Below are 20,539 nucleotides of genomic sequence, written 5' to 3' on the forward strand. Positions count from 1 at the left end.
TTCGGGTAACTTTCATAGCCTCCAGACAGCAGGCTATTCTGATCTGTACTTTATGAATTATGGTAGTTGGCTAGAATAGGGTTAACACAAATCATGTTCTAGCATTCTAATTTTTAGATAAATCAAGGACTAAAAAATTTGCGGTTTGGAGGCTATAAAGGTTACTCCACAGCTACGAAAGTGAACCTAAGGGAGTTCATTTATCGAGAAACTGTCTGAGTTTAAGATAAATTCATCCGGTACTAATAAACCAAGAATCATCATCTTAGACATTTATCCAGTTTTTCAGAATGTCTTTGTGAGCTATCTTTACTATGTTACTAATTCTAGAAAACATCATTTAGAACGTGAAAAGTATGGTAATCTTCTTTAAATTTCACCATAGGGAGATGATGGTGTTGATGGATCCAATGGACAAAATGGAGAAGCTGGTGAACCTGGAGACTTTGTAAGTCTGACGATCTACAATCATTGACAAATTATGAGAACAAAAGCAAATTCCCAGCTATTTCCCTATTCCCCCCATTTGTAAGGTTTAGGATTCGCTTCTTGCCACCGGCTTGAAAATCAATGATTGAAACGATATCTCAAAATCTGAATGATTGATATTTTCCATTCGCTTTCAGTGTGCACTCTTTTTTTATATGGAAACCTAGACTATGCTATAGTCTAAGACGAATCACTATCTAAGAAAAAAGCCCAAAGCCAAAGAAGAAAATTCGCAAACGGATTTTTTTACCGAAAAGAGTTAACAGTCGGTAGAGTTGCCAGTCTCTTCGAAACTCTCCCGCCGATTTTTTTTTCGTATACCGCCATAACGCCATACCGCCATTTTTTCCCGCCTTTACTATCACTGTAACGGACGATAACATCGTCTAATGGAAACCATATCAGCATAATTAGACTAATTTTCTTGAGGTTGGTTTCCGCGTGGTAGCAAAAAAGAGCCTATTTGCAAAAATCACCACTGCTACTGGGTAGAGATAGCTTAATCCTCTTAGGGAAGAAGCTTAAGTCTATCTGAATTCAGCCAAAATAAGTACTTTCTTAAAATCCCCTGGGAAATCCATTCTTAGTTTAGTCTTCTTCTTTTGATTTTACGGCTGATCTTCTTTGTTGACCAGTCTAATATCTAAAATTTCACTCACCTTAAGGGCTCTGACCATAGTCAGAAAATTGATTTTAGTATCTGAACATAAAAGTTATGTTTTAGATTCTTTAACACTTTTAACAAAGAATTGCCTTTATAAATTGCTTTTTAATCAAACTCCTTAAAGACTAATTAAGAAGTTATTTGCAATAATGACGTTATGAACTTTAAAAAAACGTTAATAATATGTTGCATCACCTTCTTTTATAAAAAGTGCTAAGTTTTAATGGGTAATTAACCTTTTTGTTTCGAACTTTTTTCAAACTGTCCGCAAAGAATTGAACTATTTTAAATTTTGCGGAATTTTTCTAAAAAGATGTGTCAAAAGTTATGACTGTTTTTTTAAGCAAAATCCAGATGAAAAATTGATGAAAAACCACTAATTTTGAAGATTTCGAGACAAAGAAGCATTTACAAAAATTTTCCGCAAAAATTTTTATTGTTCGGTAAAAGATACACCATCTACTGCGAAAATTTTTTCAAAATGTTTCTTCTTCGCCGAAACTAAGCTCTTCAAAGTTGAAATACTCTTCCTCGCAAAAGTCTTCATTTTCTTCTTCATCAAATCTTTTCAATGCAATTTTTGAATTTTCAGATTCAGGAATAGTTTGTCTAACAGAAAATGTATAACATGCCATAGTTTTGTTGGTTACATCAGTCAGAAAACACATTTTAAACACGGCAATTATGAAAAATTCACTATGGTCAGAGCCCTTAAATTGTACATTATTTACGATCGTCTTTTCCAGGGTATGAACACAAGAATGGAAAAGGGTGTCCAAGGAGAAGAAGGTGACCGTGGAGATCCTGGGCCCGCTGGTGAAGCCGCTTCTACTGGTGGAACGGAAGAGATTCTGATTGGTCAATTAGGTTTCGAAGGGAACAAAGGAGACAAAGGTGCCAGAGGGCCTAAAGGATTTGATTCGTTCTTTGATGGTTTCCAAGTAAGTAAAATATATCTATCAACTTTTGAAAGCGCGATCGGCATATGAAAGGACTGGTAAAGAATTCATAAGGAAATTTAGTCATAGCATTATTAGGAAACAAACCAAGCAAAATTCCGATAAAACAATATTCGATACGTCAGATATTTCTCTGGAGTCTCTGCGGTGGATTTGTTTGTTATAAATAGACTTATTATTGTAATTCCAATAATGCCAATGTTATGAAATTCATCTTAAATTCCATCTATAAAAATTAATTTCAGTATCCTTGACGTTTTTTGACCAAAAATATCCTTCATCCGCCAACTTAATTTCCCACCAAAATTTCTTCCTTTAAGGTAACATAATACTGCTGACTCAAATTATCGTGATTGAATCAAAACTCTTACATTTAATTTCTTTCACTTTCATTTTCATCTTCTAGGGGCCACGTGGTGAGCCAGGACAAGAAGGTCAAATGGGAGATGATGGTTCCACTGGATCCGAGGTAAAATACTTTTCCATATACTTTTTTCAAAATGAGAGGCCATCATTTAACGTATCTCCTAACTTTTGCACTTTTGCTTACGCAGAGAGAGAGAGGGAAAATCGATTAATTTAACAGGTGAAATCGGAATGGGCTTTTCCAGAAATAGTCCGTGCCCCCTGTCGAGGATATCGGATATCCAGGGGGTTAACGATTTTAGTTCAAAAGTGGATATCCAGGGGGTTAAATATCTACAAGGGAGCGGATATCCAGGGGGTAAAGGGTCTTTTTAAGTAAAAAATACGATATCCAGGAGTAATCATCTTTATAAGAGAGGATATCCAGGGGGTTGAGTATATTTTTAAGAGTGGATATCCAGGGCAGCATTTCTAAACAAAAGAAAGAAAAAGTTAGTACAAATTTGGCTGTTCCATACAGGGGGGTGTAAAAGGACCTTTTCACGTCAAATTCTTTGAAATGTATGAATACCCCCTGGAATTTTCAAAAAATCACCCTTGGAAAAGTTCATCTCCTACCTATGAAGTGAGGGTTGACGAGCTAAGATCAGTCTGAAACCCCCTGGATATTTTAAAACAAGTTCTTACCCCCTGGAAAAATGTAAAAATCACCCCTTTAGACCCCCTGAAAATTTTAACAAAGCTGTGGAAAAGCCAGTACCTAAAGATCTGGAAAAACAGCAAAAGAAAAAAGCTTGTAAAATACGGTAAAGAAGGGGCTGAAATTCGACGGCTGATAGATGCAAATATTGATTTTCACTTCCTAGGGTCCACAAGGATTTGATGGAGAACTTGGTATTGCCGGATTCCCTGGTGATACTGGTGACAGAGGTGATGAAGGACGTCCAGGAACTAAAGGACAACAGGTGAGTATTTCCAGCAAATAAGATGGATTATCCATAAAGATGGATTTTTTAAAACCCTGTAGACTTTTCACGTCCTTAGTATAAGCAAAGAAAGCTACATTAAAGTATGATTGTTGAAAGATATAATTATTTGATGTATTTTAAACTTTTGATGAACTCTAATCAAATTTGATCATTTGAATCGTTTTAATTATTAACACCGCTCTGTTTTTATTAATCATAGGGAGAAGAAAGCTTCATATCAGGAAAACGTGGTAACAAAGGACAAAAGGGTTCCAGTGGTGTTGTAAGTTGGCTTAAATTTACTCTCTAATAGTTTGTACACACCCATATTTACAATAGCGAGTTTATGTTTCTCTGCGGCGGAGACGGTTAGCTTTCGATTAGTTTAGATCCTGATTAACTGAGAACGACGTTAAATCAGCGCTATCACCATCCTCGATTCTTTGGTCAGAACTACGGGTTGTTCCAAACCGTTTCAGTCACTCCGTCGTCCTCAAAAGTGTAGATGCATAAACCCGCTAATAAGAAACTTAGATACTAAAGAAACTTTTCGCTAGTACCATACCCATATCACCTGCAAGGTAACCTGAGATCAGATTGTGATTGCTTTCGGCCCACCACGCTCTAAAGGGATGGGTGAAAACAAAACAATTTGACGAATATGCAATCTCGAAATCGTAAGGACCGCGCTCATCTAAAAGGACTGGGAATGACAACGAAGTTGTGTGATTATGTTTATGAATAGTGACGTATTAAATATCTAATTAATTACTGCTCAGCGTCGGTAACAGTAGGAATTGATCACAGTTTTGTTGAATTCGGTTTTAGGAACGTGATGGAACCAATGGCGAGAAAGGAGAAGAAGGAGACGAAGGGTTGCCAGGGGTAACCGGTATCGAAGGTGTGGAAGGTGAACGAGGAGCAAAAGGTGCACCAGGGGAATCACCAATGGGTCGTCATGGTGATCAAGGAGAAGTTGGAAGAGTCGGAAGACCAGGACCTAAAGGGCAGCCAGGTAAAGGCACTGACCTTTATATCTCTGGACGAAGTTTCTCAATCCTGGCCAAGCAAGATCTTTGTTCTGAGTTTTTTGAAGTGGTACCCTAATCCTAAAGACGGCACTACTCAATAGCGGTGTAGCAGCATCGAGAGCACTAGGTGCACTTTCCCTAGAATACTTTTGATGACGTAGCGCCGTTAGAGGTTAATTCTTAACACTCACGCTATTCTTTGCGGGTACCCTTTCAATAAAAACGAAACATATTACCCGACTAAAGGTCTGCCACTTTAATTTTTGTTGGCTTATTTTCATTGTGTGTTCAAAACAAAACAAGGTCCCATAGTTTGAATGAATTGAGAATGTGGACGGACAAGGGTATAACATATTTCTCTGAATAAACGCCCCCTTCTTTTAAACGACCACCTCGAATAAACGTCACTCATTTGATGAAACATTTTCAATGAACGCCCCCCTCAAATACAACCCTCGCTCTTTTAAACACCTTCGAATAAACGCCTTTCCTAAAAACCAAAAAAAATGATAAAAGCCCGGGGCGTTTATAAATTTGAAATACTACGTACATATTGAATTGGAAAACCAGCCCCTTTTATGCCTGTCGTGTCTTACTCACAACGCCGTATTTCAATTTCAAAGCAGAACTTATCAAATATGTTTTACTTTTGTCAATTAGGAGGGCTACCTAGAGTTATTGTTCGATGGAAATTTCGTGAATGCTCTCAACATGAAACAAAGTGTTTGAAATACGTTCGCTCGTTCGGAATTAGATTAAAAATTAAAGGTTAGATAATAGTATCATATACACGTCATATACAAAAATTGGTTCTTGGTTAAAATGAAATTGTTCTTTAATTCCATTTTAACCAATGACCAATCTCTGACGGAGAGGTTTTTTGATAGGTTTGATAGACTCATACGTTTCAAAATTTAAAATAAATAATAATAAGTAATAATAAGTAATAATAAGTAATAAATTAATTTGATTCCAAAACAGCCGACTCTCTCTCTCTAATTCGGCTTTCAACTCAAGGGACAGAGAATCTTCTTCGAATTAGAAGGGAGTATTTTATACCACTTTCCAGTTAAAGGACCGACGTTTTATAGAAAGATTTGCACTACAGAGAGGTTTGAATTATAGAGAGACTTGATTGTAAGATCATACATCATACAAGAAATCTTGTCACTGAAGAACAACTAGCAGCTTCTTCACCGACATTTTTAACTCCCTTTAATTTGAACCTCTGTTTATCGAATCTTGCTGTAATTCCAACTTAAGTATTTGTCCCCTCAGCTGGGAAGTTTTTATAAAAACACACTCTATAATTCGACGAAAACCATTTGTCTCTTGAAGATCGAACTACAGAAAGTTAACTTATTTTCTCACCTAAAGGACAAAGAGGTATGCCAGGAGACCGCGGTATCACCAAAGGAGAACCAGGGGACAAAGGAAAACGTGGAGACAATGGTCCAAATGGACAATCTATCCCAGGTGATCATGGTATGGACGGACCACCGGGTCGTCAAGGTGTCCAAGGAAGTCGTGGAGAGCGTGGACCAACTGGACCTAGAGGTAAAGAAATTTTCAGGCCAACGACCTGTTTTTGGCTTTATGTGAGATACCCTGTTCCAAGCTCTTCCGTATCAGACAAAATGTCTACCTTATCGGAGAAAACTTCGTCGGGGGAAAGTGACGAAATTTTGGCCAAGTGACGAATATTTTTCCCCGACGAAAATTTCCCCCGGCCTTAATGCGTTTACCAACTACCAGCAAGTGACGAATATTTTTCCCCGACGAAGTTTTCCCCGATAAGGTATCTTGAAGGAAGCATTTTTGTCTCACGATTCAGTGAAGTTCAATACAATATAAAGAAAGAACTCAATTACCATCGCTTCTCAGTATTTTATCTCCCGTTAGATTTTCTAAATCCCTTCTATGTTTTCAATTTCAAGTTTCAAGTTTCTTTATTAAATGGCAGCCTGCAAGTTAGGACAACCGTTTCTTCCCTCAAAGGTTTCAAAGTTTTAAACTAAACTAAAGCTATAACGATATCAATCAATTATTTGATTATTGTGGTATGGCATTTTTTTCTTTCAGGCCTAACAATCATGTATGATGAAAGTCTCAGCAATGTGAAAACCCTCAAAGGAAAACCAGGACCTCAAGGTCCGCCCGGCCAAGCAGGTCTAACAGGTCCCAAAGGTCACACTGGACCTAAAGGTTACAACGGCTTTTATCCACCGCCAATTTTTGGTGAACCAGGATCTGATGGAGATAAGGGAAAAGATGGTTTTGGAGGTTTCCCTGGATTCAAAGGAGATAATGGTGACCAGGGTCTTAAAGGCTCCAAGGGGCCGGAAGGACGTGTCGGTCCAGATGGACGAACGGGTATTAAGGTATGTAACTCTTTTCTAATCTAATAGAAAGGTCTGTCAATCCAGATGTTTTTTTAGCTGTTAAGCATGTTTTATACACTATTTGTATTTTAAATGCAAACTTATTTTTCTAGGTATGAAATAAACTAGAAGAGTGTACTTCAGGCTGAACTTTGCTTTTTGATAATTTTTCAGTCCAGTGAAATAGACTAGGAGCATTTGACGAGGTCGCCATTTTGAAAGAAAATGTTAAAAATCCAAATAACAAAAAAGCTAACGCTGGAAAAAAAGCTGGATGAAAAATATAATAAAAATGAATGAGAAACAAACACTTTCATGGTACGCTGTTTCCTTTTTTAAAGGGCAAAGTTGGAGAAAAAGGAGAGCCTGGTATGACAGGTCGACGTGGACGGGATGCACAAGGTGAACCCGCATTTGAAACCCCGGAAAAAGGATACAAAGGTTACCCAGGTGAATCTGGAACCCGAGGACGTCGTGGTGAAGACGGCCCCAAGGGATTAAAAGGAGCCACAGGAAGCATTGGAGAGATGGGAAGACGTGGTACCAATGGTTTAAAGGTAATGTTTGTGAATGAAATGTTATTCATTTAACACGTTAAAATAAATCTGAAACAATGCCGTCTGTCGGCTTAGACGAATTGTATTGAATTCACATGAAGCCTTTCCTTCAGCCCGCATGATATTAAATAAACAGAAAGTATTTCCTATGGATTATTTAGATATATTTTTAGAGAGGGTTTGAATTTTAGAAGTAGAAAATGAAAATATATATTCAAAAAGTCTGAGTGTTAGAGAGGTCTTTAGGGAATATTATTGTTGTGGTTGCTAATCTAATTGTCAATTTATCATGAATAGTGTTTTGTGACATCGAAACAATATGTTTCCATCCTAATTTTTGAGGCAGAGTATAAGGTTTTCCTAACTTAGAATCTAATCTTGTTGTCGATTCCAGGGTGAAGCTGGTCTTCAAGGAGAAATAGGAGAAGAAGGTTTACCAGGGTTTGATGGAGAAAAAGGAGACCAAGGAGAGGTTGGCTTTGGAGACGATGGAGCTGTTGGAGAAGCTGGACGCGATGGTGAGCAAGGACGCATCGGAGGTGAAGGTTTCAAAGGTCGAAAAGGAGAACCAGGACAATTTACACCAGGTAGATAAGATTTTTGGTTTTCTATACATTGAAGTTTTCTTTGTTAATATGTCAATTTATCGGATACTCTACTATAGGCTACTAAGAGGTAAATTTATACCATGCAGTCTGTTTCTCTAAAGAATCCTGCATTGTAACACGCATGCGTAATATGTCGTTCTATAAACCATATGTAGTTATTTCCCGTGATAAACAAAGAGGAATAAATACGAATGGGTGGTACAGTCACTTTCGGTCGAGGTTGTGGATGGCGACATTTGTTGTTTTTTATGAAATTTGTCGTTCTTTTTGTCTGTTTTTAGTAAATGCAGATTCTTTAGATAAACCCCCTCAGGGAAAGCCGCAATTGGCAATCCCTTTTTTGGAAGAGACTTTAACTATTACTATCCTACGTAGGCTTTAACAGAAGTGGAAATATTACCTTAAAATTAAATACCGTACTTTTCAATGGTATAAAAGTGCTGTTTTTCTTCGTCTAGATCTTTTCGAAAAGTTCAAAGGAAAACGTCGTGAAGCACAAGGTCCACGCGGACCCAAAGGAGACGAAGGAGTTGAAGGTCCTCGAGGTCCACCTGGTCGTCAAGGACGACGTGGACCCAAAGGAGAACAAGGAGAATTTGGAATCAAGGGATTCGGAGGTCGTCCTGGAGATATGGGATTCAAAGGTAAGATAATTGGTTTAATAAAGTTTTTCGCTGTCATTAGTAAAATACTAATTCAAATTAAAAAAGAGCATCCCTCGATTTGACAATTAGTAAGCAATACAATTCGCAGCATATATTATTTTTCACCTAAATAATAACGAAGCAATAGAGACTTCTTAGGATGAAGCCTACACTAAGATCTGCTGAGGCAAACTAAGAAGTGCTAAGTAAGTAACTACTTACTACTTAATACCCCTGTCTCATAGGCCTGTAGAACTGTTTTCCTCAGCGGGGATAAAAATTCATATTGAAATTCCAATGGGGATAGAAATTATATTGTTCCAAGGTTGAAAAATCCAGTGGTGATGGTTTTGAAGTGAAATTTTTGAGCATGGAATTTCGAATGGGATGAAATCAAAGTCAATTTCCCAGTGGGGTTGAAATTCCAGGGTATTTTCCCACCGGAAATTTTTGCCAAATTTTTCACTGAAGCTGGGATCCCAGTGGGTCTCTGTCACTGGGGTGTCATTTTTGTAATGAAGGTAATGAAGTGTTATCTTCATTGAATCTAATGAAATAGTGAAGCGTCGTCTTCGGCGACGCGTGGGACCCCTAGTATTTTATATTCATCATGTTTCTTTAAAATTATTTTGCAGGTTCTGAGGGTGAAAAGGGTATTGAAGGACCAAGCGGCATCCCTGGACAATCGGGACGTCGTGGATCATCTGGTGAGCCCGGACGAGCTGGAAAAGCCGGAAATCCTGATGACATTAAAGGATCTAAAGGAGAGGATGGTGAACGAGGTCCAAACGGATTTAAAGGACCAGATGGTGAGTGTTTTGTTTCCTTAAACTTGAGGCTTATAGTTAGAAGATCAAGAATGCTATCCTTCAAACAATTGCACTTGAATATTAAGTTTACCCAGCTGGCACATAACGTTGTTTTAACGTTTGTCTAACGTTCAGAACGTCCATATTACGTTAGATGAACGTTGAAACAACGTTGTGTGCTAGCTGGGTATGCATAAACAATTTATGTCTCTCATTTTGCTCAAATTAAACATTTTTCAGCTCTTTGCCAACCCAGCTGACACACAACGTCGCTTCAACGTTTTCTAATATTCACAACGTTCATATAACGTTAGATGAAGGTTGAAACAACGTTGTGTGTCAGCTGGGAAACTATTAAATGGAAAGAGCACCCTGTTACAAGTTCAACTATTAATTTCTCATTTAAGCTTCCACTGATGAATGTCCACCTTCATCACCCGCCCGTGTTGTGGCGCCCAATAGTGATATCGCCTTTATCATTGATTCTTCCAACAGTGTCAACAAAGACACTTTCGAACGTCAAAAAGAATTCGTTAGTCGTATCACACAGCAATTCTTGCTCGGTCCAAAACACACTCAAGCCGGTGTTATTACATACGGGGAGAAAGCAAACATTGAGATTAATTTTGATGACTATTCACGTTTGAGTGGCTTACAACGATCTATTGCTTCCATGAGACACGATTCAGCCAGCGAATCAAGGCTTGATTTAGCCTTGGAAATGGCTCAAAATAAAATGTTGACAAGCGAGCACGGAGCACGACCTAATGCTGAGAAGGTATCCTGTTGTCTCTTTATTAATATTGGATACTGGTTTTGTTTCAAATTCCTTCCAATTCTTGACTTTTGATCTTTAAAATAAAATATTTTATGACAAGCCTCACTGTCTAAAATGCAGAGCAGATACTATTTCATACCACGAATATATAGTTTTGATCACTTCAACATTCGATCTTCCAGGTCTAGCACAAATAAAAAAAGGGATAGACTTTATCACTGACAGCCACCAGGATGAATATACTTACTACTCTTCAAATTATCTTTTTGACAGATTTTGATTATCTTGGGTGACGGTTTTACTAACAGTCACGACATCGATCGTCGAACGTTGATGCATCAGACACGTGATCAAGCACGTGTTCTCAAGAAGGCTGGGGTTGAGATTCTGGTCATCTCAGTTGGTGTTGAACGTAATATTTACTTCATGAAAGAATTGGCAAGCACCAAAGCTAACTACTTTGAAGCGGAAAGCTACGATGAGTTGTTTGACAGGTAACTCTTTGGTAACTGTTTGTTGCTGGTTTAGTTCATTTCAATTCGACACACAAAAGAGCCCTTTGCAGCTTGTTTTAACGTTCAAATAACGTTATATGGACGTTGTGAACGCTAGATGAACATTGAAACAACGTTGTGTGCCAGCAGGGTTTGCCATGTCCTCAATGACCTGGAACTCAGTCAACTCGATTTGTTAACAAACTACCAAGAACGACCATTTTATAATTTCCTTCTCTAAAAACACCATTGCTTGGCATTGCTCGTCAAAATACATTTTGTCTCCTATGTAGTATTTTTAAAGATCGTTTTTTTTAATCATTTATGTATTCATTATTCAGATTGGATGTGTTCAAGGCTAGTTTAACACGTGATGTCTCCACTAACCCTGGCTGCGTGCAAAGAGGAGAACCCGGTAAAAACGGCGTGCAAGGCTTCACTGGAGAACGTGGTCCCAGAGGAGACCAGGGCCAACCTGGAGAAGGTGTCAAGGGATTCCAGGGTACTGATGGACCTAAAGGATACAAAGGAGAACCGGCTAATAGTGAACAGATGAAAGGAGAGCGTGGTATCCCTGGATTCCCAGGATTCAAAGGAGAGCAAGGTAATAATATCAACCCAACCAAAGTAACAAACAACGTTGTTTTAACATCCATCCAATGTTTTTTATGGACGTTATAAATTTCGAATGGGTGTTTTAATGATTTGTGTCAGCTTGGTAATGTGAAATTCTCGCAAACGTTCCATTTTACTGGCTTCCTATCTGACTAGTTTAGATTTTGAAATGTTGTTTGAAATTAAGTACATTGTATGAGGTTGGATTCACAAAAAATATTTCTCTACAAAAACTGCAAGACTCTGTGAGTAAAATGAAAAGTTGAAACCCTCTTGAAATTACTCTTATTATTTTTCATTAATCTTTAGGACGAGATGGCCAACGCGGTAGACAAGTGTCCGGTAAAAAAGGTGCCGAAGGTGAGAAAGGAGAACGTATTTTCGGACAACAAGGAAGACAAGGGCGACAAGGAGAGAACGGAGAACAAGGTCCTAAAGGTCCCGATGGCCCTGCTCGTAAGTTGAATCCTAAATAAGTTTTGATTCCGATTCGTATCATTTGATTCGTCAAAGAAATTTACTTAACTCTAACTGACCGCAATCTGATTCCAAGGCTTTGCACCATGAAGGATAGGCTCTAAGGAGCACAATGGCCACAGTTCGAATTCCTGCTCCTTCCAATGTTCTGTCCAGCTCATAGATAGCCGAGCCGGCTGGCCGTTGACCCAGTGAAAACACTCGAAAGACTGTCTAAAAGTCCTAGATTACTGGGATACCCAGGTAAAATATAGTCCATCCCGTATTTTCAATGTCTTTTTTTTCAGTATGTGACGAAGCTTTGACTACCGACTTATTATTCGTTGTGGATACATCGTCAAACACCAAAGGTAACCAATGGCCCCAACTCCAGAACTACATACGTCAAGTCATTGCATCATTTGACATTCATAACCTGTTGACGCGTGTCTCCGTCATAACGTACGGATCGAGCGCGCGCTTGGATATCAAGTTGAACGATTACAACACGGAATCTGAGCTGTTGAAAGCCATCAACTTTATAACGTACCACGGTGGAAACAAAGTTAACACAGGTAATTTTTGGTACCATTAAAGTGTTTTATGTATTTTTTTTATTAAAGTGTAGTTCACTATTTTGTGAACTATTTGGTATGATCCTCAGTAACTGAGTTGCGAATCTCTTTATCATTTTGTGATACTTAGCTTATGGAGACCATTTGCCGGCAATCTCATTCCTAGAGCCATATGAAACACTTTTTGATTTTACTGATGTACGTGATACAATCGTGACCTTTCGTGAGTGCTATCAGAATCATAAAAAGCGAACTAAAGGAACTCGGTTTGAGTTTTGTGTTTTTAGAAGCATTTGTGACCCTTTAGATTGAGTATCGGTGGCGGATCTGACGGTTTTTCAGAATTTATGACAGAGAGTCACGCATTTCCTTATAAGGAGTGTGGAGACACTTCCCTTCATAAATTTTAAATCTACTTAGATCCAGCATTGAGTAGAAACTTATTTTCAACTGATTTGTAATTCATATTTCTCCTTTTTATTCAATCATCTTCAGGAACGGCTTTGTTATCAGCAGCTGTTGACGGTTTCTCTGAAATGAACGGTGGACGTGATGGAGTCAATAAGGTTATTTTTTTATAATTGACTTTAGTAGTTGATTCATTTTAGATTATAATTGACTTTAGTAGTTGATTCATTTTAGATTAAAGGCCTGAAAAATCTTGATAATAGACCTATTCATAAATTACGTCACGAACAACGCTTTCCCTTGTTTTCAAAATATTGCTTTGGTAATTGATCGCCTTCAAAACAGTAATTTTAAATTGCGTTGATAACCTGAATTTTTGTTATGATTTTAAAGCATGTCCCTGAAAATGGTTTTACAAAGACGACTATTGAACTTCAAAAGTATTCATCTATAGACTTACGTCACAAACAATATCTAACCTTGACTTGAAATGATTACCAAGGTGAATATCGTCCTTAAGACCTCCAATCGTTCCAAATAAAAAAGTGCTTTTCTAAAAAACTCCGTTAGAATTGGTCGTGACGTAATTTATGAAAGGGCCTATACTCTTAACATGACGCCACTTAACGTAGGGCATCCTCAATAAAATATTTGATATATTTTTCTTTCTATCTTTAAGGTCGTTGTCCTTATCATGGACAGCTCATCGACGACACGTCCCGATGATATCCCGATCAAAGATTCAGTATTACCATTAAATCAAATCAATGCTGAGATTTCAGTTGTCGGCATTGGAAATGATCTCTCATTGCAAGAGTTGAAAGATATCGCAACTGAAGGACACATCGTATATGCTCGCGATCATGATGATTTGGAAAATAAAGTTGACGATTTGATCAAAATGATCGGTGCGGATGAATGTAAAGGTAATTGGCCATTTATTATCTTTCATGAACGGCGGCCGTAGCATGAAGGAACAGTATCCAGCTACGGTGCGCAAGGTTATGTTGTGACCCCCAGTTGGGTCATTACAAAGATTCCCAAAGGTACATGATGTCTCTCTGCTTGATGCTCAGAAATTATAAAGGAACGGATCAATGGTGTGTGTGGAGAAATTCAGGGAAAGGACTGATACCCTCGGTTAGACAGCTAGATAAAAGGGAGCCTTCGTGTTGACCTTGGCTGCGGTCGCAAACTTACTTATTATCTTCCCATGAAAGCTTTCGTCCAAACTTCATTTTATGAATTTGGAAGTAATCAGGGGTTTTAATCTCAGATATAAAAACAATTAAACTGTAATGAATGGGCTAAACCAATAACCTGACTGATGATCTATTAAAAACAAAGGGCTTTTCGACCTACTTTTAGGGAAAGGTCAAAATGCTTTATCTAATACCTCTAAGGAGAAAACTCTGATGAAAAATTTTATGAAAATCTTTGTCACGACTCCCTTGAATTTGACTAGAAAGGTTTTCCTTTTTGGAAAACTTAGTAACTCGCGCCTAAGAATTTCGTCACTTTTTCCCCAACTAATTTTTCCCCTTATATCAATCAAAAGTGTTGCAAGTGAAACCTCTGTAAAAATGTCATTATACTTGCAGGAGTTCCAGGGCCACCAGCATTACCAGGCCTCAAAGGAGATTCAGGTCTCAAAGGAAAACAAGGACCACAAGGAAATAGTGGATCACCTGGTAAACTTGGCAAACAAGGATTGAAAGGAGCCAAAGGAGAACAAGGACGAACTTTTGGTAATGGATTACCAGGATTCAAAGGAGATACCGGAGATGAGGGACCAGCTGGATTACCAGGTATGTTTTGATTGGTTTAAATAAACAGTTTTCGAAAGCACTGGGGGTTATAGACTAGAGTCTACTTTGCTTTTTGATGATTTTTGATGGCGCTGAGTCCAGTGAAGTGGACTAGGAGGCACTTGACAAGTTTGTCTTTTTGAAAGAAAAACACAAAAGTCAAATTAGCAAAAAAAACTGCTTCTAGTTTGAAACAATTATGAATAATAGATTTGCAATCCCTTATTTTCGAACAAAAACATAGCGTCATCTTATTTTATCTTCCAAAAACAACTAGAATCTGGTGGACTGTTTTACCATCATCGAGTTTTGATGTATTTTTACCAACACTGGAAAAATCCCACCGGATCTATGAGAAGGGGGTATGTATGAAATACGGTTATTCTTTATATCGTCTTTCTTCTACTAAAGGTTGCAATGAGAATGTCAAACGTGATCCTATTGATCTTGGTTTTGTCATCGATGGATCTGCATCTCTTTTGGAAAGTGGCTTCAGACGTCAACTTCAATTCATCACCAGTATCGTCGAACGTTTAGGACCCCTCGGAGGGACCAGTGGCGCCGAGGACCTCAGAGTCGGCGTCGTAGTCTATGGCAACAATGCTGCGATTAGGATCTTTTTGGATGATTACCAAAGCGATTCTTCTTTTAAACGAGCCTTGGAAAGTTTGGAGTTCAGAGGAACATCAGAATCAAGAATCGATCAAGGTTTTGAGAAAGCTAAACAGATGTTTGAAATTAAGAATGGCGCCCGTCCAAGCACAAGAAAAGTATTTAAATTTAAATTCTTCTCTGCATGGCCTGATTGTGTTATTTTGTAACTTTCTGCACTATTATTACGTACACATTTGCAGACAATCTACCACAAAAAAGGCAGCTTCAATTCAATTCTCTAGAATTAAAGAATGCTTTATTGCCACTAGTGCTTCTCAATGAAAAAGTTTTTAAAAGAAAAAAATAACGATCTCTAAGATCAAGGATTCACTTCAGTGAAAATGATAGTTATAGCACTTTTCTATAAGATCTTCCTTTTTTTCTTCTTCATTTTGATCTTCACTTTTAGAGTTTTCTTAAAGATTTTTTTATTTCAAATTGTTCCACCCATTAATATCTTTCCAATGATACCAAATTTATAAAGATTGAAGAATTCCTTCAAAAGTTATAGGTAAAAGAAAAAAGAGTGCACACTTATCGTGAATAGACTTTAACTTTTCAGTACATTTACCGTAATCATCACCTATTTTTCTCTTAGATGTTAGTCTTGATGACTGATGGACAACAGACGTACGTTCCAGGAATCAAAGAACCACACGAAATCGCTCAAGAATTGAGAGAAGATGGAGTTGAGATCTTAGCTATCGGAATCGGTGAAGAGGTACTAATAGATATTATTACAGTTGAGTCTCTATAAATCGAATACGCTCGGGGAACACAAATTTGTTCGAGTTATGGAAATTTCGAGTTATTTTTCGAGTAAGGTTTATAAGGCATTGTTAACTGAATGGAAAATAAACTTGTTCGAGTTAAGGAGACATTCTAGTTACAGAGGTTCGAGTTAAAGAGGCTCTACTGCATTCACAAATACGTGATATTCAGAAGCAGTCAGAATAGGGTTCCTTGACCTCCTTGATTCACCTCAAAACTAGAAATCTTTTACCCAGGCATATTTATTGCTTCACAAGACATTATATGTAACTGGTTCAACCTTCATACCCTTACTGTTCTGCACCCCGAATCTCTTGATTAAATATAGTTGGACAGGAATGTTTCCATTTCTTCACATATATATCGATTTTATACAATCTACCCTGGAAATGTGTTGGGCCGTGTTGACCGATATGGTCATGCAAACGTTAGATGGACGTAATTTTGACGTATTTTACTCTACTTTGTTTTTAGGTTGACACCATCGAATTGGAATCGTTCACTGGTGATCGTGATCAAGTCTTTTTGTCACCTGATTTGAGAGGACTTTTCGATTACTTGTTAGAAGATATCTCACAAGCTTTGACCTGCACAGGTGATCACTTATAGGCTTTGATTCGTTACGTTCTTAAGTTACATCCACATTTCTAAGCAAAAATTGAAGAATAGAAGGCTTCTTAAGGCCCTGACCATCCGCGATTACCAAAAATGCTCACAAATTTCTTTACACTCGTTTCTTAAAAGGGTAATCAAATGATTTGACCTTCTAAGGTCCCAAGCAAAACCTCCAAGTATTTTTATTAGCTTTGTCTCTGGGTCAAGATATTTAGATTTGAAAATGTTTTAATCTTATCACAGAACTGCGTAAGAGCTCATTGATTCGTTTTGAATTTCATCGAATCTCCGAAGGTACTTTAAGAGTTGATGGAAATTTCTGTTACCTTACCCTTCCGTTTATCATGACAGGTGGACCACGCGGTGAGGTTGGAGAAGTCGGAACAGACGGTAGCGACGGAGAAGATGGTTCCAATGGACAATCTGGTGAACCCGGGGCCAAAGGTGAAGATGGAGATTCGTTTGGTGAGAAAGGAGATCAAGGTTCCAAAGGATATTCAGGTTTTGATGGCGCTGATGGTGAAAAAGGATTTAGAGGTAAGAATCCGTTTTAGATGCCTTTTTAGTAGATTTTTAAGAGAGTTAGGGTAGCTGACTTTTCGGTATTAAATCAAAACAATAAATGTTTTTTTTTATTACTTAAGCCTGAGAAGAATTTTGGCGTCGCAAGATTTTGAAAAAACTATATTATACATTTGTATGGACCGTATTGGTGTTGTTGTTTCATGAATTAAAATTCAGATTGTTATACATTTCCGTAGAAGATTTCTCCCAATTCACTGTCTGATCCGTTGGTTTTCCAACGGTTCTGGTGGCTGCTCACTTCACTTCACTGTAATTCAAGAGCAAAATTCATGACATTTCTGTAGTCTAAAAAATCCAGCATTGAAATTCAAAAACAATGAAGGAGAATTTGTTTTTGAAATTCGACTATAAAACATTGTATCAATTACACTTTCTAATTTTTCCTCCTTTAGGACGTGACGGAGAAGACGGAGCACGTGGTGCATCGGGAAACAAAGGGTCACGTGGTCGACGAGGTGTCAAAGGAGAACAAGGAATTGATGCATTTGATGGTTTCGACGGATTTGCTGGTAAGGAAAATAAACTAAATAGTTTGCATTTCACAGTGAAGTTACTTTTTACTGAAGAAAAGTTACAAGCTTTTATAAATAAAGATTTGTTAATTTTGACTCAGCTTGCACTGTTTCAGAGTTCTTCGAAATCTAAAGGCAGATAACCTGAGATCAGATCGTTGTTGTTTCCTGCACACCACGATGAAGCTCTAAAGGGATGTGCGAAAACAAACGATCTGAGGAATAAGAATTTTTGTGTGATTGTGTTTAAAAATAGGGTTCCGTATTGGAAAAAAGCTCAATTTTTGACATCGCGGCACGTAACTCATACTTGGTTCATACTTGCTATAAAAGTGACTATTTTCCTCAGATGCTCAATTTTCAAGTGCTTTCAAAGGTTCACCGTGTGCGTAAGAAATTTATGGCCATCTTTTATCAGGTTACAGTCACGTTTAAAGATTCTCAAAGTGTTGTAAGATTCAGAGCCTTGAGTTTTTTTTCTGCTAACCATATAACAATCCCATAATAATACGTACATGTCATATTTTTCTTTAGGACGACGTGGTCGCAAGGGAGCCAAAGGATCTGATGGACAGATGGGTCAAGATGGCGACCAAGGAGATCGTGGATTCAAAGGATTCCCTGGTGATGCTTATGGTACTGGCGAATCCCCTGATTTCAAAGAAGGACTGAGAGGAGATGAAGGTATTGAAGCCTTTGTTTAAATAGGCTGCACGTATCCCCTCTGATATATGTTTTGATATAGGGGATGCGTATCGTGTATAAAATCCCCAATGTGAAATCTTCTACCCTCGTAAACCATTCAGCTCAAATTTCAAACTTGATATAACGGTCTATTGCAATCTTTATTGTAGGAAATCAAGGAGGTCGTGGTAATGCTGGCGAAGCTGGTGAACCAGGAAGGATGTTTTCAGCACCTGGTGAACTTGGACTTGCTGGTCTTAAAGGAGAACCTGGACTTAAAGGTCAAAGAGGACAAGTTGGTGAAATTGGTGAAGAAGGTCCTATTGGATACAAAGGTGTGTATGACCTCAATGGTTCAAGGCTGTTCAGAACTCTACTTCTCCTCGTTTTTTACTCCCTCTAATTCGAACCTTTATTATTCGAATCTTTTTGTAATTCATTCGTTGTTCGTCTGTTCCAAACTCTTCCAATCCTTTTTTCGACTCCCTTTAATATGAACCTTTATTATTCAGTCAGAAAGAAAAGACACTTTTTTTTCTGCTATTGGCAGTTTCATGCCACTTTGGTGACTTTATTATTCGAATCTTTCTGTAATTCGTTTGTTGTTAGTCTGTTCCAAATTCTTCCAATCCTTTTTTCAACTCCCTCTAATTCGAACCTCTATTTTTTAATCTTTCTGTACTTCGCATAAAAACGTTGGTTCCCTCACTTCGAAATGTGATTCGAACCTCTATTGTTTGAATCATTCTGTAACTCGAACTCAAATATTTCAGCTGGAAAATCTTCATAACGCACTCTCTTTAACTCGAAACTTTTCTGTAGCTCGAAGAATAGTTTTTGTCCCTTGAAGATCGAATTGCATAAAGTCAACTGTATTTTACATGTTCACATTTCCCATATTTTCTATTCCTTGGCAGACGACTTTACGACAAAGTCGTCTATTTTTATGGCTTGATTAATTGAATTTACAAGGCATTTTCTTATCAAGTAAAGTACGAGAGATAATCTTTGTAACACCTTTTTTTTTAATATTTTAAAACTTTTATGACCTATTTTTCTTTAAAAAAAAGATTGATTTTATAGTAGGTAAAGGTCTTTCAATACTCAACATACTGTTGCCAATAGAAACTTAAAGTTTATCTTCATTCTGTTTTCAGGAGAACAAGGCGAGCGTGGATCCAAAGGAAACAAAGGATACGCCGGATTCCCTGGTTTCTTTGGTGATGCTTCCACCGAGAAAGGAAGCCGAGGTGAAGATGGTACCCAGGGTCGATCCGGAGAAGATGGTACTCCAGGCTTCCCTGGTTTCAAAGGAGAAATCGGTGAAGAAGGATTGATCGGTTTCAAAGGTATCCAAGGCAACGAAGGACGCAAAGGTGAAAGTGGAGAACAAGGACCTCAAGGTATGATTTGACCGTAGATAACTAGAGTTTGTGTAATTCTAACCTGTAATATTTCATTAAAAGAAACAATCCAACTGAAGCTTGCATTAATGCATGAAACTAGTGGTATTGGTATGGAATAATAATGTTTCTTTTAATGAAGTTATTCCTCTCTGCAGAAGTATCGAACACTCTAATTGTGAAGAGATGATTAATAAGAATAGCCTGTGATATTCATATATTCATGGTTCGAAGTATATTGTCGTTTGAATCACAAAATTTACGTTTGGTACCCGATGAGGAGAGAAGAATCTAACCGTTGATTGTAGCTAACTGTTGACTCACCATATGAATTTAAAATCAATTTTCATTTTTTGGTTTTAAAGGTATTACTATAAGATATGCTTGTAGGTATTAAAGGTTATATATTTCCTGTCGATTTCAGGGCGCATGGCACAATTCAGTGAATTCAGTCGTCCAACAGCTGGTCGCGAGGGCGAAAAAGGCCGTGAAGGAGATCAGGGGTATCAGGGAGAAATGGGAGATCCAGGTTACCTTGTTGGTTCATTAGGAGAGACAGGAGAAAAAGGTGCCCGAGGACCCCAAGGACGACGTGGCGAGGTCGGTGAATCTGGCCCTAAAGGTCGAGCAGGAACAAGACAAGGACCTAAAGGTAGGTTTAATTTTTGAATATAATGTGTCTAAGAGTATCCTAGTTACAGATAA

At 37.9% G+C, this 20,539-nt stretch overlaps 1 protein-coding gene across 1 annotated transcript in view; it reads left to right on the forward strand.

The window, feature by feature from the left end:
- The window catches only part of LOC136806259 (collagen alpha-6(IV) chain-like), a 51,899-nt gene that overhangs the window by 23,826 nt on the left and 7,534 nt on the right, over positions 1 to 20,539 (forward strand). Inside the window, exons 20-48 of the mRNA XM_067062818.1 lie at positions 386 to 448; positions 1,900 to 2,094; positions 2,519 to 2,581; positions 3,345 to 3,443; positions 3,667 to 3,729; positions 4,275 to 4,461; positions 5,855 to 6,034; positions 6,560 to 6,858; positions 7,200 to 7,415; positions 7,810 to 8,002; positions 8,482 to 8,667; positions 9,303 to 9,476; positions 9,884 to 10,254; positions 10,528 to 10,748; positions 11,090 to 11,352; positions 11,673 to 11,819; positions 12,128 to 12,394; positions 12,890 to 12,960; positions 13,482 to 13,728; positions 14,404 to 14,610; positions 15,022 to 15,380; positions 15,863 to 15,985; positions 16,510 to 16,630; positions 17,002 to 17,187; positions 17,628 to 17,744; positions 18,282 to 18,431; positions 18,602 to 18,766; positions 19,589 to 19,834; positions 20,259 to 20,486. Coding sequence (XP_066918919.1) covers positions 386 to 448; positions 1,900 to 2,094; positions 2,519 to 2,581; positions 3,345 to 3,443; positions 3,667 to 3,729; positions 4,275 to 4,461; positions 5,855 to 6,034; positions 6,560 to 6,858; positions 7,200 to 7,415; positions 7,810 to 8,002; positions 8,482 to 8,667; positions 9,303 to 9,476; positions 9,884 to 10,254; positions 10,528 to 10,748; positions 11,090 to 11,352; positions 11,673 to 11,819; positions 12,128 to 12,394; positions 12,890 to 12,960; positions 13,482 to 13,728; positions 14,404 to 14,610; positions 15,022 to 15,380; positions 15,863 to 15,985; positions 16,510 to 16,630; positions 17,002 to 17,187; positions 17,628 to 17,744; positions 18,282 to 18,431; positions 18,602 to 18,766; positions 19,589 to 19,834; positions 20,259 to 20,486 — 5,407 coding nt within the window. The remainder of the gene's footprint in view (positions 1 to 385; positions 449 to 1,899; positions 2,095 to 2,518; positions 2,582 to 3,344; positions 3,444 to 3,666; positions 3,730 to 4,274; positions 4,462 to 5,854; positions 6,035 to 6,559; positions 6,859 to 7,199; positions 7,416 to 7,809; positions 8,003 to 8,481; positions 8,668 to 9,302; positions 9,477 to 9,883; positions 10,255 to 10,527; positions 10,749 to 11,089; positions 11,353 to 11,672; positions 11,820 to 12,127; positions 12,395 to 12,889; positions 12,961 to 13,481; positions 13,729 to 14,403; positions 14,611 to 15,021; positions 15,381 to 15,862; positions 15,986 to 16,509; positions 16,631 to 17,001; positions 17,188 to 17,627; positions 17,745 to 18,281; positions 18,432 to 18,601; positions 18,767 to 19,588; positions 19,835 to 20,258; positions 20,487 to 20,539) is intronic.

This window comes from Clytia hemisphaerica, unplaced genomic scaffold, assembly GCF_902728285.1.
Source record: "Clytia hemisphaerica strain Z4C2 unplaced genomic scaffold, Clytia hemisphaerica genome assembly, whole genome shotgun sequence".
NCBI lineage: Eukaryota > Metazoa > Cnidaria > Hydrozoa > Leptothecata > Clytiidae > Clytia > Clytia hemisphaerica.